General features: G+C 35.5%; 2 protein-coding genes across 2 annotated transcripts; one reads left to right on the top strand and one right to left on the bottom strand.

Moving 5' to 3' along the window:
• Positions 1–922: 922 nt before the first annotated feature.
• LOC131643954 (BRCT domain-containing protein At4g02110-like) lies at positions 923–7,812 on the bottom strand. The gene is made up of 11 exons (XM_058914327.1): positions 7,607–7,812; positions 7,426–7,515; positions 7,238–7,342; positions 7,019–7,120; positions 6,836–6,920; positions 6,287–6,356; positions 6,075–6,119; positions 4,805–5,108; positions 2,187–4,702; positions 1,851–2,067; positions 923–1,691 (listed from the first exon to the last, which is right to left on the bottom strand). The coding sequence occupies exons 1-11, from the start codon at positions 7,688–7,690 to the stop codon at positions 1,113–1,115; spliced, it is 4,197 nt and encodes a 1,398-aa protein (XP_058770310.1). The 5' UTR covers positions 7,691–7,812; the 3' UTR covers positions 923–1,112.
• Positions 7,813–11,789: 3,977 nt separating this feature from the next.
• LOC131643953 (uncharacterized) lies at positions 11,790–14,324 on the top strand. The gene is made up of 3 exons (XM_058914325.1): positions 11,790–12,105; positions 12,209–12,428; positions 13,873–14,324. The coding sequence occupies exons 1-3, from the start codon at positions 11,915–11,917 to the stop codon at positions 14,086–14,088; spliced, it is 627 nt and encodes a 208-aa protein (XP_058770308.1). The 5' UTR covers positions 11,790–11,914; the 3' UTR covers positions 14,089–14,324.
• The last annotated feature ends 990 nt before the right edge of the window (positions 14,325–15,314 follow it).

The following is a 15,314-nucleotide window of genomic DNA, read 5'->3' as shown; positions in this document are numbered from 1 at the left end:
ATATAAACATGCTTGATGATGATGATGAGGATTATGATGAAATGAGTATTTGATGATGTTACTCATTAGACTTGACGATGGTATAAGTATGTTCATGTATGTTTGCATTCATTCATATTCATTGATGATGTTGTATCCATGATGATGTGTTGGATCAGTAAAGGGCATGATTCCCATTGTGTGGAATCGTGCTGGCAGGGCCGTATCTTGATGATGTTGGATCGGTCATGAGTTATCCCCATTTGATGATGTTGGTACCACATGCATAGTGTCAGTTCATACATATGCATACTTTTATAACATGATTGGATGTATTCCAGTGTTATAACTATTAATGATGTAATGATGTGTTAGTTGATTGTTTTGTGATGATAAAACTTGTCTGAATGTCTGCTTATGAAACAATTGGGTGAACGATGCAGCTATGATGTGTTATTGCTTTATAGCCTTATAACATTTGTTAATTATGATGAGACTCACCCTTACATGTTGTCATTTTCAGATTGAGTATAGCGGTTGTTCGATTCAGTGAGGATTAGCTCATGAGTCAGTTATTTTAGTTAGCGTCAGGTGTCATGCTCTGATATTTGTAACACTGGGGACGCGATGTTTAGAGTTTATGGTTTATAACTCTGGTTATGTTCTGATGTTTTGAAGGATAAGTTTTATAGATGTTAAACTTAATCAGTATGATTTGATTCCGCTGTGTTAACATAAAATGTTTTTAATTGATGATGAATGCCTCAGTGAATGCATGACATAACTAAACGATGTTTAATTAATCTTTGAATGGTAGCACCCTTATTTTCATGTACTCTGAATAAACTTATTAATTGTCGCGGAGTTTAGAAAGGAGTGTTACAATATGCATATATCTTCAAAGAGTTTCAATTTGCTGTTTATCACTGAATCCATGAAGTTTCACCCAAGCATGTCAATCAAAATTAGTTTGTTAATCAAAAAGGATTTTTACATAATTATTAAGACAGCTATTTAAGAACAATAATAAGAGTGTATTGTACCCAGAGAAGAAAAAAAAAAGAACAATAAGAGTGTAATGCACAATGATCAGGGGCTAATGATTGATAAAAATAAGATACACGGTGACAGAATCACTTGGTCTTTGATGAAGACAATGCACCCTTTTTCTTTTTCTTGGGGTTTTTTGAGTATTTTTGGGTACTACTGCATTCTGGGCAAAACCAATCTTCCTCAGGAACAGCTGTGAGCGGAGGATTGCAGCAATCAATATGGGTACCCATTCCACATCCAACAGATCCACTTTCATCACCACAAATCAGCATGACATCTCCTCTTTCCCTGGAGCCACATACTTGGCAAGCTACATCATCATCATCATCATCATTGCAATCCTTAGGAGGAATGACCTCTTCAATTATCTCTTCTGCCTTATTATGAAGTTTTGCAAGTGACCTATCCGCCCAGGCTTCAGTGTCATACCGTACATGTCTCTCAAGGGGGGATCCAGGCTTGCAGACATACTCAACCAAGTAGTCTGCTACAACACAAGGTATTTCATGTTTTAAGAACTCTTGGACCCACAAATCAACCTGTGGAATGCCAGGGCTAACAATGGCATAGTCGACCCCACTATCAAGGAAGCGAGTATAAGGAGGAGATGTTGCCAATATTGTTCCATCTCCAGCTTTGACTGCACGCTTCAGAGTATCCTGTGAAACAATTAAGTTGATGAGAAACATGTGTCAAACTCATCAATACTTGTATTTGAAAGACAAACTGCATCATATTATGATTACTAGTTGTAAAGCTTATACACATAACCGTATGAAGGTGAAAAGAACATACAACATAAATCAAGGAAAACATACCAAAGGTGGAACAAAACAAGCGCCATAAACAACTATGCGCATCCCATAGAAGGCACCATGTCCTGTTCTTTCTTTCACCAGCCGCCACTTTCTTGGAGCCTCCATATTGATGGCACCATCACCAGTGAGTCCATTGTTGTGCCACTCATAAGGCTCCTCTGGCATGAATTTTCCTGCCTGGCTACTGGCAGTTAAGAAATCCGTTTTAAGAACCCACCTGCATTCCACCCGATACTAGTTAGACTATTTATATGCATGCATCAATGTTTGAACACTGTCAGTAACAAGGGGAAGGTTATACAGACTTAATTTTTTAACATGCCTGCTTTTCCTTACCTTCCTGATGCAGTAGCAGCAAAAAATTTCTCTGTCCTCCTTATAGGTTCTGGGGCAATGAAGTGCGTTGCCTGATATGACCACTGATGAGAATCACGGCAAAGCCTTCCTTTCAAACGCTTGATTACTTGCTGAAATTCCTTTCTTTGTAGGCGATGGCCACATAATATGAAACGTGAGTCTTCAGTTTTTACTCTTGCATTAAATTCTGATATAGATGGACTGTGCTTCATTTTCTTAGACTTTATACTCGTCGGCTTAACACTAGATTTAATAGTTCGCTTTACAACACTTCTTTCCTTCAGTAAATCATGTTCTCCGACATTTGGTCTATTCTCCTTCTCCTCTTCAACAAAATTCTCTGGTTTATTTCTTGGTGCATTTGAGTTCTCACTTATATCAGAAGGTACAGACATTTCTTTCATGATATTTATTTTTGCCTCATCCTTTGTCTCATTAGGAATCATGTCCCCAGATACTGCCTTTACAGATTTCGCTATTTTCTTGGCAGCTGTGGTCTTCTTGGTTTTACTAGCAGGGCGTTTCATATCAGAAGGTACAGACATTTCTTTCAGGATTTTCATCTCTGCCTCATCCCTTGTCTCATTAGGAATCATCTCCGCAGATGCTACCTCAACAGTTTCCGCTATTTTCTTTGCAGCTGTGGGCTTTTTGGTTTTACTAGGAGGGCGTTTTATATCAGAAGATACAGACATTTCTTTCAGGATTTTCATCTCTGCCTCATCCCTTATTTCATTAGGAATCATCTCTGTAGATGCTACCTCAACAGTGTCCGCTATTTTCTTTGCAGCTGTGAGCTTCTTGGTTTTACTAGTAGGACGCTTTATTGCTTGATGCTTTACTTTTAACTTGGAGGTTGAGTCTAACAGTGAAGGTGATTTTTGTTTTTCAGTTTCATTTGTGAATTTTTTAGGAGACGCGGCTTCTTCACATTTTTTATCAGGTTCAGCTGCTTCAAACTTCTCTTCAAGATGAGGCAGGATTTTTATCTCTGCCCCATCCCTTGTCTCATTAGGAATCATCTCCCCAGATACTGGCTCTACAGTTTTCGCTATTTTCTTTGCAGCTGTGGGCTTCTTGGTTTTACTAGCAGGACGCTTCATCGCTTGATGCTTTACTTTTAACTTTGAGGAAGGGTCTAACAGTGAAGGTGGTTTCTGTTTTTCAGTTTCATTTGTGAATTTTTTAGGAGGCATTGCTTCTTCACTTTTTTTTTCAGGTTCAACTGCTTCTAACTTCTCTTCTGTTGAGGTGTCATGTTTTTTTGAAAGATGAACCAATTCTTCATCAGGAGCCATTCCCATCTCAGATTCACATTTGTCATCTGGAGCCTCTGTTTCGTCATCCAAAATATCAGTTCTGCCACCAGCATCTTCTGCATATTCACTAACCGCTTTTTGCTCCGTCAATTTGTTTACATCAAGGACTGGGGGTGATGCTTGACCAGCACCAGAAGTTTCTATTTCTTTGCTTCCACTGCTAGAACTTACGCCTTCATCTTGCTGCATAGTTTTATTCAAGCAAACTGAACTCTTCAGTTTAGCAGTAACACCTTTTCTGGGTCTAGAACCGAGAGTTCTCTTGACAGATGATTTCTTGTGGGGTGACTTTCTAACCAGCTTATCGCTTTCTTCATTGCTTAAATCCCAATCATCAAGACTAGCAAACCCTTCATTCTTTGACTTCTTTCCTGGTGATGAAAAAACAAGATTTGTAGTGATATTATGTTCCTCTGCTTTGTTATCACCTTGTCCCATTTCAAAACCCTTTATATCAGGCTCACCAGTTTTAGACTTACTTAAGCTCTGAACAGCCTTTTGGGCTGAATTCAGACATGCATTATTACATTGAGCCGGCTCTGCATTTCCTGAGATAGGCTTATTAATTGCCACTGAGTTGGAGGCAGAAGCTGCAGATTTAGCAATCAAGCAAGTGTTTGAGTTATTTGTACCATCTTTGTCAACAGAGAGAAAGCCATCAGACGTAGGCGGTTCATCAACCACAGAAGGGACTTTTAATCCTCGAGATTTACCATTTTTTAGCGGTGTCCTTTCAATAGACAATTTTGCATTACCAGCAACCTTTCTTGATTTTAATTTGGAAGAAGCAGCAGCTTCATTTGTTCTCTTTTGAGGCAATAAATTATTTCCATTAACCTCTTGAATAACAGAAGATTCTTTCCCAGAACCTTCAACACAAGCAGACTTGATTCTATCACGTGTCTTTTCTACCTTGGTGGAAGGGGTTTCAAGGTTGTTGCCTTCTATACCTTCATATTCTTCTGATACCTTTGAAAAGGTAAACCCCTTTTGATTCTTCCTAGAATAACTCGCAGATCCAAGCTTTTCATCTGAATGTGCAAGTCCATCAGCATTTGTAGAAGTTGATCTTGTGTGACTTAATTTCTTGGTCTCCAAAGTGCCACCTTGCAGATTAGGTTGCTGGGCAGATGAACTTGTGTTTCCAGTGATGCCTAGATCCTGGAAGCCATGTGCCTTTGGAAAAACAGTATTTTTAGAGTCAATGGTATTAACATAAGATTCAGGTAGCTTACATGATGTAGAACGCCAAGAAACATCGGGAAACTGACAGCTTACCTTAAGGTCACCAATATTATTCAAGTCTGCATCTTGATCAGAATTATTCTTATTTCTTGTAGTAGTTAAAGGATCTTCACCAATATTGACGTTTGGTAAGACCTGTGGACCAGTAGAATCTGGGATAGCATTTGATGCCTCCTCTCTTAAAGTTTTGGACAATCCAGGAGTCACAGTTGTACCAAATTTTGAACCAGGGGGGCTTTTGCTTGTATTCCTTCCCCCTAATTGCCCCAGCTTGGAATCTTCAGCCTCATCCTCAGAATCCTTAGCCTCTTCCACCACTATCTCCAATTCAAAACCACTGTTTGAGAATGAAATAAAGTTGAGTTATTATTTGAAAATGGATAACATGGAAAAGCCCAGGGAAATAAACATGTAAATGATTATGACATCTTAAGAATGAATGATTTGCATCGGTTCTTAAAGCTTTTAAAAAATAATATAACAAGTATTTTCAATTACATATTGTATGCCTATTAAAGTAATTCATTTAATTGCCTTAAAATCAATCAGTTGGAAGTTGGAAAGTTGAAATCCCAAATATGATACGGGGTAGGCACAGGTTGCATGATGCATCAAGATATTATGATGCATCATGATATTGTGATGTTGGTCAAAGCAGCAGCTAAGCCTTGCCCACTAAGTGGAGTCTGCTACATGGATCAAGTTATGCCATAATGTTCTAACAAATACTAGGTTTCTATCTAATTAGTTAATCTCAAGATCTTTCTTAATAGTTTCTCTAACAATTTTTCGAGGTCTTCTTCTACCTCTAGTTGTTTGACTTCTCTACATTTGATCTACTCTCCTTAAAACTGACACTACAAGTTTTCTCTCTATCTAAACCACCTACTTACCACACATCTAACGCAACATCCTTATCTATACTTATTTTATTCTCCTGTTGCCACTAAACCGCCCAACAAGCTCCCATATTATATTCCTATATTCCATAGAATAAGCTAAAATATATTGTCATAAGATCAATCATCACAATCATTATCAAATTGGTCAATAATAACAGAAAAATATCGTCAGCAATCCTCAAATACAAGACTCTTGATAATGAGGGGGAAAATATGGTAACAACTAACAAGAGTGTCCACGATAAATATGCAAGCAGAGAAAAATATTCCCCCTCATCAACCTTCATGAATGTTAGTACGTTAGAGGTGAAACACAACAGTTACATTGCCTGCTACAACGTGATAAAAACATATTCTAAATGATGATTAACTTTTATCTAGACTATGGTACAATGCCTAACCTCTTGTTATATTTGTCTTCAGGAAGAAGCACCCAATCCTTCAAGCTTGAAAAATAAACAGCAAGTTAGACTTGGAAAACAAAGAAAAATGTAACCATTTGAACCTATCACTTGTAAGAGCTTAAATACATAAGATTTCATCTATATCTATAATCCATGAAAAGTGATAAACCTCGTAATTCCAAGTAAAGCAAGGGATAAGGCATACATACCAATCTTCCAGCCAACGATGATTAACTAGCTTTATTGTGCCCATTCTCTTTGCAAGCTCATACTTTTCCCCTAGATGCCAAAGTCAAGAAAAATGTTTTGAAATTTAAAGTCAAATTTCAAAAAGGAATTTAAAAGAAAGAAGGAATGAAATAATATTCCTACTCATCAATGATGAATAAAGTACCAATTTTGTCTCTGAAATTACACCACATCTCTTATTTTGTCTCTCAAGTCTCAAGTTAATGAAAAATGATCAGTAGTCACTATCACTTTGTCACATCTGTTATGTTAGTCCGTATCATTTTGTGACATTTATCAAAATATAGGAGCAAGAACTAAAGATACAAATCTGACAAAGTGTTGGGACTACTTGTGAAACTTAAGGAATACTAACTTACTACAAATTATTTTCATTTACTTTGTGTAAATCCAGAGATAAAATGGGTGGTTTACGTCATCAATAATCTATGAGCGAAAGCAATGAATTGATCAAAAGTAGTATAGGTATGCTCTTGATTGCAAATACCAAGAACAGATATAAAACACACCTTCAAATTTGTAGCATACAAGATGAGTAACCTTGTTTGCCACCAACGGCTTAGAAAACCGTGCACCCATCAAGCCAACCATAGTCTGAAGACAAAAAATATGGTGAAGTCAAAAACTGTTGCATAACAATGTGCATAACCTCTTCAGCAAATTAAAAATGACAAAGTATAACAGATGCTCGCCATGATGTCTTCCCGATCCTGGCGTAGATAACCAGTCAAGCAGACAAACAAATCTTTTGCACCAGGAATTCCATTCAAGTCTTTAAGCGGTCTGTACATAACCTAGTAAATGAAAAACACAATTATGACAATTAGAAGGTGACATTTCAACTAATACTGATGATGACTGATACAGAAATTCATGAATTACAACAGTAGCGAAAGAAAGAAGAAACAAACCGAGGTAACATCAACGGGCATTCCAATATCGGCACTGTGCTCAACCCACAACGATGTAACCAGCGTCTTTCCATTATCTCTTGCAGCAGCACACACGGGATCATCCTGCACAAAAACAGTTAACTTCCTTGAATCCAAATTAAGCAAAAACAAACAAATGAAAAGAAATAGATAAAAACCAAACTTACATAAACAAGGTTATCAACAATAACATGAGTACAATTCCCACTGTTCCTTCCCGCATCAATTCCACCGCCATTCACAAGTTTGAACCGTATCTACACAGCAAAAAATAACAATTTATCAAATTAAATAAAAAAGAACGTTCTAGATCGGAAATGAAAAATTGAAAAGAGGGAAAACAAAAACCTTGCTTTCAGTGAGAGGGTCGAAACCAAAGAGGGAGAAATGAACACCGCGAAAGACTCGCGGTGAGTGACTGTTTTCGAGCATTTGATAAGAAATTGAAGCGAAGTTGCAGATTTGGTGCAGATGACAGAGAGAGGCAAATTTCCCCTTTTTTTTATTTTTGAAAGCAAAAACTTCTCCTGGAAGACTTGGGATATGGTAATAGTTCAGTTTAGCGGCGAAGGGTTTTTAATTTATTTTCGTTTTTATTTATTTGTATTATTCGGCTTTAAAAAATGGGAGGGAATGTTTTTCTCATTCGTCTTTTTGATTTTAGTGGCGGGAGGGTGAAATCTAAAAAGTGCATGGATTCAGGGCCGTATTAATTCCAGTTGGGCCGGTCATTCTAGATTTTTTTGGACAATTTTTTTTTTGGAATTTCTTAATACACCCTTATAGAGGTGAAATAAATCTTTGAAAATTCAATAATGTCTTTCGGAAATTCATCTTGAAACGCATTCTAAATCAATTTTTAAGGTATTTCGAAAATGTATTTCCAAAAACATTCCTTCATTTAAAAAAAAATAACAGGGGTTATTTCGGATATGCATATCTGAAAATCCCCTATTTTCGTTAAAAAATGGTGAATTTGAAGGTTAATATCTGAAACATGCTCTGGTGGCAGGATAAGAATTATTAGGTTCAAATTGCTCCAAATCTTCTATAAATAGGGTCTCCAAATCATTTCTTTAACATCACACACCACGAACAAAGATGAGTCACACATATCTTCATCTTGCTTTTGTCTACTTCAGTGGTGAGATGATGTTATTTTAATTTAGGTTCTCCGAGGACACGTCTCTCATCGAGCTGATTGGCATACTAAATTCTCTCTTGCAATAACCAGAAAATCGAAAGGTGGTCAAGCTCGAGTATCGTTCGCTCTCACTTGACACTAAAAGAAAGATAAAGTTCACACAGTTTGTACTGAAGACGGATGACGATTTAAGTCGATGTGAAGCTTAAATTTTGCTCTACCAAGGGTATGATTTGAAGTCAATGTGAAGCTTCAAAGATCGGAAGAAGATGTTATCAAAACGTTGCAACGTCCTCAGCTGCTCGTTTATAATAATATGTAATCTTAAATTTTTATTTCATTATCTATGTAATTTCGACAATCTATGTTAAGTTGATTTGGTTTTGAGTTTTTTGTTTCTTTTTGGTAATCAATGTTTATTTCGAATATGTGTGTCTGAAAGCTACCATTTCGTGCCTTCGGATTGGCATCTCCGAACCTATTCAATAAAAAACTAAAATATGGTGAGTTCGGATATGCATATCCGAATTAAAGGGGTATTACGGGAATTTCGCCAAGGTCCCCTAAGAACTCATAAGGGTGTATTAAAAATTTGTCTTTCTTTTTTCACTATGTTACTTTCTCTCAGGCCTCTGGTGAAATGTCAAAAATATCTTATATTTTTGGAGATGTATTTTCGAACGCACCATTTGTTCATTTTACTTAAATTAAATTCGAAGATGCATATGTGAAGGTGTCTTAGGGTCAGTTCGCAGATACATCTCAAAATTAACCCTTTTTTTAATTCAAGTATTTGTTCGGAGATTCATCTCCGAACAAGGTAAATGTATTTAAATCTCGCGTTAGGCCCTCCCTCTTATCCTTCTTCATTTTCAGAAACTTTTTCTTCCCATTAGAGCCTGTGAACAACATTGTTCAAGTAAAATTTATCTTACCCATCCCAACTCACTCTACCTACTACATTCAACATTTTGCATCATCATTAACACTTTTTTTAGTAAGTTTCTCATTTAACGTACTTTGAGTTTTGAGTAATGTATTATTAGGTAAAATAGGTTACTTTTAATGCATTATGTAGTATTAGCATTCGAAATGAGTAATGTGCAGGAGATGTTTATATGATTTGAATTATTTTTGAGTGGTTATGGCGAGTGTGGGAGATGTTTCTGCAATTGAAATAAAAACTAAAGCTTTTTCGAAGATGCATCTCCAAAATGTGTCCTTTCTGGTATTTTTTTTATGTTTTTTCGAGGAGAATGGCTGTAAATAACAATAGAATGAGACTTGATTGTGAAACCCCCTAACCACGTTTGCTCGTCGCGAGAGGGCTCTTCAGCATGAGCAGGCCAAAGATACGGGGGAGTCGTCCATGTGGCTCACGAAGGGAAAGCGTCGGCTTCTAATAGCCGACTATCACAAGGGTCGTTATCTCAGGCTCGTGTACACCAAGAGGGTGAGGCTCTAGTTGCACATGATGATTGTAACATCCCAATTTTATTAGCTATTCTATTAATTAACTTATTTGGTGTTTTTAATAATTATTTATATTTTAAGTAATTATTAGGTGGTATAATGATTATTTGAATATTTAATTATATGTGTAATTGTGCTATTTGGGTTAATAGAGTTATTAATGAGATAATATGTTATTGGGCCTAATTGGTAGAAGTATGATAATGAGTGAAATTTGTGGGTTAAGCCCAACCAGCTTAAGGGAAAATAGTAACGGAATTAGGTTTTTAGAATCATAATTTTATTTTGGGGAAAAGAGGAAGAAAAGAGAAGAGTAGAAGAGAGAAAATAATTATGTAGAAACTTGAAGAGGAAGGAGTTTTGAATCAAGTAAGGGGGAGAATCCTCATTATCTTGTTCATAGACTTATGCAATGTGTAGTACTATGATATGTGTTCATCTCTCTATTTCATAATTTTCAAAATGTTAGGGTTGAGTATAAATCCATGTAATCTAACGCTTGAACATGTTTTGGTATAAATTGTTGGTAGTATGTGCTAAATACTAGTTGTTTGTACCATAAATCGTTGTATGCAAGTGGTTTATAGGGGTGGAAGTACCCATTTGGCAGAACTGATTGCTCCGCAGTTTTTCTGCAAAATCGCGAGTCCGCTAAGTGAACTTGGCCTGCTAAGCGAGATTTTGGAAACCAAACTTTCTATTTATAGTTTTAGCTAGCGCGCTGGGAGTCCGCTAAGTGAACCCGGTTATGCAGAATTTTCTGAAACTTCTAAATATCATAACTTTTGATTTGTAACTCCATTTTATGTGTCGTTCGAAGCGTTAGGAAGATAATTTGATATTCTATATGTTATGATAGGATATGTTATCACTTGATGAATTAATTATGATGTTGTTGTGTAAACACCATGTAATTATCGTTATGTGTGCTATGAGTTGGTAAACGATGAATGACACTTGTGGTATGATATGTGGTATGATATTCATGATGATTGTGATTGAATATATGTTAGTTGTTGTACATTGTTGTGATTGTTATTTTACATGTGTGTTGTGTACAATTGGTGGATAATTCATTGTGTGAATTATTGTGATATGCGGTATGTTAAGATTGTATGATAATCTTAATTGCATAGGTTTGGTGATAATTGTACATGCATGCATGGTTGACTTTGAAACATAAGCGGTGAAACTTTGGATTCACAATGGGTGACTTTGAAACATAGGTGGTGAAACTTTGAATTCACAATGGGTGGCTTTGAAACATAGGCGGTGAAACATAGGCGGTATAACATACAAGATTATACATAACTGCCTACCCGCTAATCAGTCCCATTTACATACAGGACTCTGCATAATCACCACATAAACTACCCACGCCGCCTTTCTCTTCTCTAAACACCTCATCTTTATCTTTCTTCCTATTTTTTCAAGCATATACTCTCCATATTTTAGGAACACCGAGTGGACTACTAGCCACGCTATCATTTATATATTTGTCTCGCTAACTCCATCAATTATAAATTATTAACATTTTTTATTTTGGTAAAAACATAAATATTTTTATATTTTATTGAATATATTTTGTTCGAATTTATTTTGTAATATTTATTTTATAAAAGGATTGTTTTTTAAAGGATGTTTGTAAACTTTCTATTAACAAAACATTTTTTATTTTTACAATTTTTAAAACATCTCTTTAACCATATCAAATCTTTTTCTTACACAATATATCAATTTTTTTTATTGTAGTAACTAAACAATATTAGATGATATAAATTCATTCAAAACTTTAAATTTAATTTTCAAATAAAATACATAGTTGAAATTTGAGATAGAGAAATTAATTGTGGTAGTTAGTTAGGTGTAGAATGTTCTAGAAACACAGTAATTCAATCAATACAATGAACTGGTTAGACGGTTTTGGCAGATAGAAAGAGTTAATAATCAATAACAAAGCATATTATAATTTGCTCCTTTTTCACCCTTTCAACCATCTCACCAGTCCTTTGTCAGAACCACCATAACCGCCGCAATCAATGGGTAGAGCCGCCCTCATAACAACGGCGGTAGTCTTCTTAGCCGTCGGAGTAATTTTCTCTCCAGAAACATTCGGATCGAAATCAACCGCTCTTTCCACTTACCTCAAACTAGCTCACCTCCTCGGTTTCTCCATCGCTTTCGGCGCTGCTCTATGGGTAACCTTCATCGGCGGGATCATCATGTTCAAGTACGCACTTTTTAATTTTCACCTATCAATTTCTTGTAATTGTAATTATATGTTGATTCAATCTATGATTAGTGCTAATTTGTTGTTGAATTTGTTGGTTTAGGAATTTGCCTAGGCATCAATTTGGTAATCTTCAGAGCAAGATGTTTCCGGCTTATTTCTCGATGGTTGGTGTTTGTATCTCCGTCGCAGTGGCTTCCTTTGGATACCTTCACCCATGGAAAAGTTCATCTACTAGTGAGAAATATCAACTTGGATTCTTGCTTTCAGCTCTTGCTTTCAATCTTACTAATTTGTTCGTCTTTACACCAATGACAATTGAGGTATTTTTTTTGTCCTCTTTTAATTTCTCTTTGAAAAATTCTGTTATTGGTTGTTTTTTATCAGATTTTGTTATTACAATTGTTATAATATGTCACTCGAATATTCATGTAATTTAGGGTTAGTTAGGTTAAACAGATCAAATAAGATTTTGCTCATCTTACGATAGTGTTTATATATAATTTAGAATTAGGATATGTTTAAATATTGTTAAACAAACGGAGCGGAACGGAGCTGAGAGGAATGAACTAAAGAAGTTGTTCCATTGTATGGGTATTTCACGATAGAATAGAGCAATTTTGTTATTTTGCCCAAATTGGAGATACAAAAAATGATGAAAAGGGATGAAATGCATTTCATCTGGTTCCGCTCCATTCCATTTTTTTAATTAACCCAAACAATAGAACATAAGTTTATACCATCCCATTCCATTTCATTCCATCAATCCAAACGTAATCTTAGTTTTCCGAAATCCAACTCCCGAACAAACCCTAAAAATCTACAACCTTGAGTGGTTGAGATCTCTTATAAGCGTGAACTCTTTTCTTGAATCTCAGTTTGATTTTAGTTTGCATAATTCAATCAGTTTGCCAAGTATGTCTGGTGAAACATTATGCAAAAAAAGCTTAGTATTTGCCAGAATAGGGAAAAAGCTTGCTCATATTGCATAGTTTTAAATGAAGACAATGTTTAAAAGTAGTTTTTCCTTAAACCTCAGTAAATTTCACGATGTGTATAACTTTATAATCTCTTCTCTCTACTCCCACATTTTCTCTTCTTCCATCATTTCCTGTTCTAGTAACTACCAAATTTTCTCCCTTGTTCTTTCTCTTTGGTACTTTTCTTTTTCTCATTGTTGTCTATCATTAACAGCAGCACTGATGCAACAACAGTACTTTTCCTCTTCAATGTTGACAACATATGTTCAGGAACTAAATTATGTTTTCAGGCTAAATGGAATTTGACTTTTTGGTTGAGTTCATTAGCCAAGCCATGTTTGGCTTCAAATGTTGGTCGACACCGAAGTAATAGAGCTGCTATTTTGTTTGTCATTGAGAAAGTTTCATTTACCATTTTTTCCTATATCTGTTATACTTTGCTTTAGCACTCATAACATTTTTGGTTATTACACATTTATAAGTACTTTTGATTAGTATCATACTATCATCCAAATAAATTTCACTTTATCAAATATATTTGAAAAAAATGAACTAAAGTATAAATTAAGTTACAACAAACTTAGTTAGTTTTAGCCAATTTTATATTTACAAAATGAGGTTTAATTGAACACAAGGTCGCCAGCATTTGTCAATTTTCCCCCTGGAAGCTGTAATCATATTCAGGTTATTTCATGACAACATTTTATGTTGTCAAACTACCAATAGTTGCTCAATGCTCGTTTTTCTTGTTTATAAATAATGCAACCATTTTGTTGGTCTGATACAGATGATGAAACAAAGGCATAAAGTGGAGAGAGAGAATAAGATTGGAGATGAAGTTGGGTGGTCAAAAAATGTTGAAGTTGCAAAGAAAAACCCAAAGCTTGCAGCGATGAATAAGAAGTTTGGTATGATTCACGGATTATCTTCCCTTGCCAATATCTTGTCATTCGGAAGCCTTGCAATACACTCTTGGTACTTGGCTGGTAAACTTGATCTCTGATTCAGTTTTTGCCTCCCTTTCTAGTAGAAGAGAAACTTGTCCACACAATGCAATTTGTGAAATGTATTAGCAAAAACATTAGACAGTATTGGTTTACCAAGAGTATCTTGTGTCTCGCTGTGAAAACCTAATGTATTGCCTTAATTCACATGAATAAAATAATTAGTCAGTGTGCCTTTCTGCAGTTGAAGGTAACTTACATTATGGTATAAATTATATAAAGCACCAATTTGTGATTTCTCAGTGTGCCACTCTGGTTTTCTTTTGTTTGGATAACACTTTCATAAAATTACTATTTAGGTGCTTGTCCTACTGTTCTCTAATTAAAAATCTAACTCAATAAATGGCGACTGACAAGTTTGTCATGTAGGAGCATTTTCCTCAAACGGTCTAAAACAGTGATTACAATCGCAGTTAAGTTGGAAACACAGAAACTGTCAACTTGCCTTTCATCGGTTCAGCTATTCTTGTTTTGAAGCATTCTCTCCTTTTAGCATTCAAAACAGTGTAACTAGAACACATTCTTTCATACATCACTTGTTTTTCCAATACTACTCTGTTACCCCTTTGTTGTACGGGAAAATGATATTGACCATATTCCCAAAAGGGCCTCTTTTGGAGCGAAAGTGTTAGTCCTATGAAGGTGAAACCTATGAAGATGGAGAGAGTGACAAGAGTTTAAATCCATAAATAAGAATAATACCGACAACCTTGAGGTTTAATTTGTTGATCTCTTAGATTCATAGTCCATGTTCTCTGAAAAGGAGGTGATCTCATCGAAATTTGGTGATCACAGTATGCAGCATCGCAGATGACCCTCGTAGACACAATTGTGTTCGCCTGTACCAGCTAGGTGCTAGCACCCCATCAGAAACTACTCTTGAGACAATTCGCAACAATCTCTGAATTCAAACAAACCTTTATTCTCCGAAAATCTCGAGCTTTAGCGCCATGGATAAGCTTTTAAAACACCTCAAGTTTTGTGAGACAATTCAAATGTTTTTGTTTAATTCCAATCAAACCCCACAATCGACCTGCCTTGGCACACATGAATTAATTGTGTTTAAATGAAGTAATTAAATTTTTGTACAGAATTTTAAAATTATAAGTAACTTAGATGATTCAATTGATATTTATTTATTTTTAAATTTTATTGTATGGATAGAGTATTAGAATTATTTCTTTTAAATTTTTTAGGGTTATTTTTATAAATTATAAATTTTTTG

Source organism: Vicia villosa, linkage group LG1, assembly GCF_029867415.1.
Source record: "Vicia villosa cultivar HV-30 ecotype Madison, WI linkage group LG1, Vvil1.0, whole genome shotgun sequence".
Taxonomy (NCBI): domain Eukaryota; kingdom Viridiplantae; phylum Streptophyta; class Magnoliopsida; order Fabales; family Fabaceae; genus Vicia; species Vicia villosa.
Note: the sequence above shows the minus strand (reverse complement) of the source record. Positions and strands in the feature narration are given on the sequence as shown.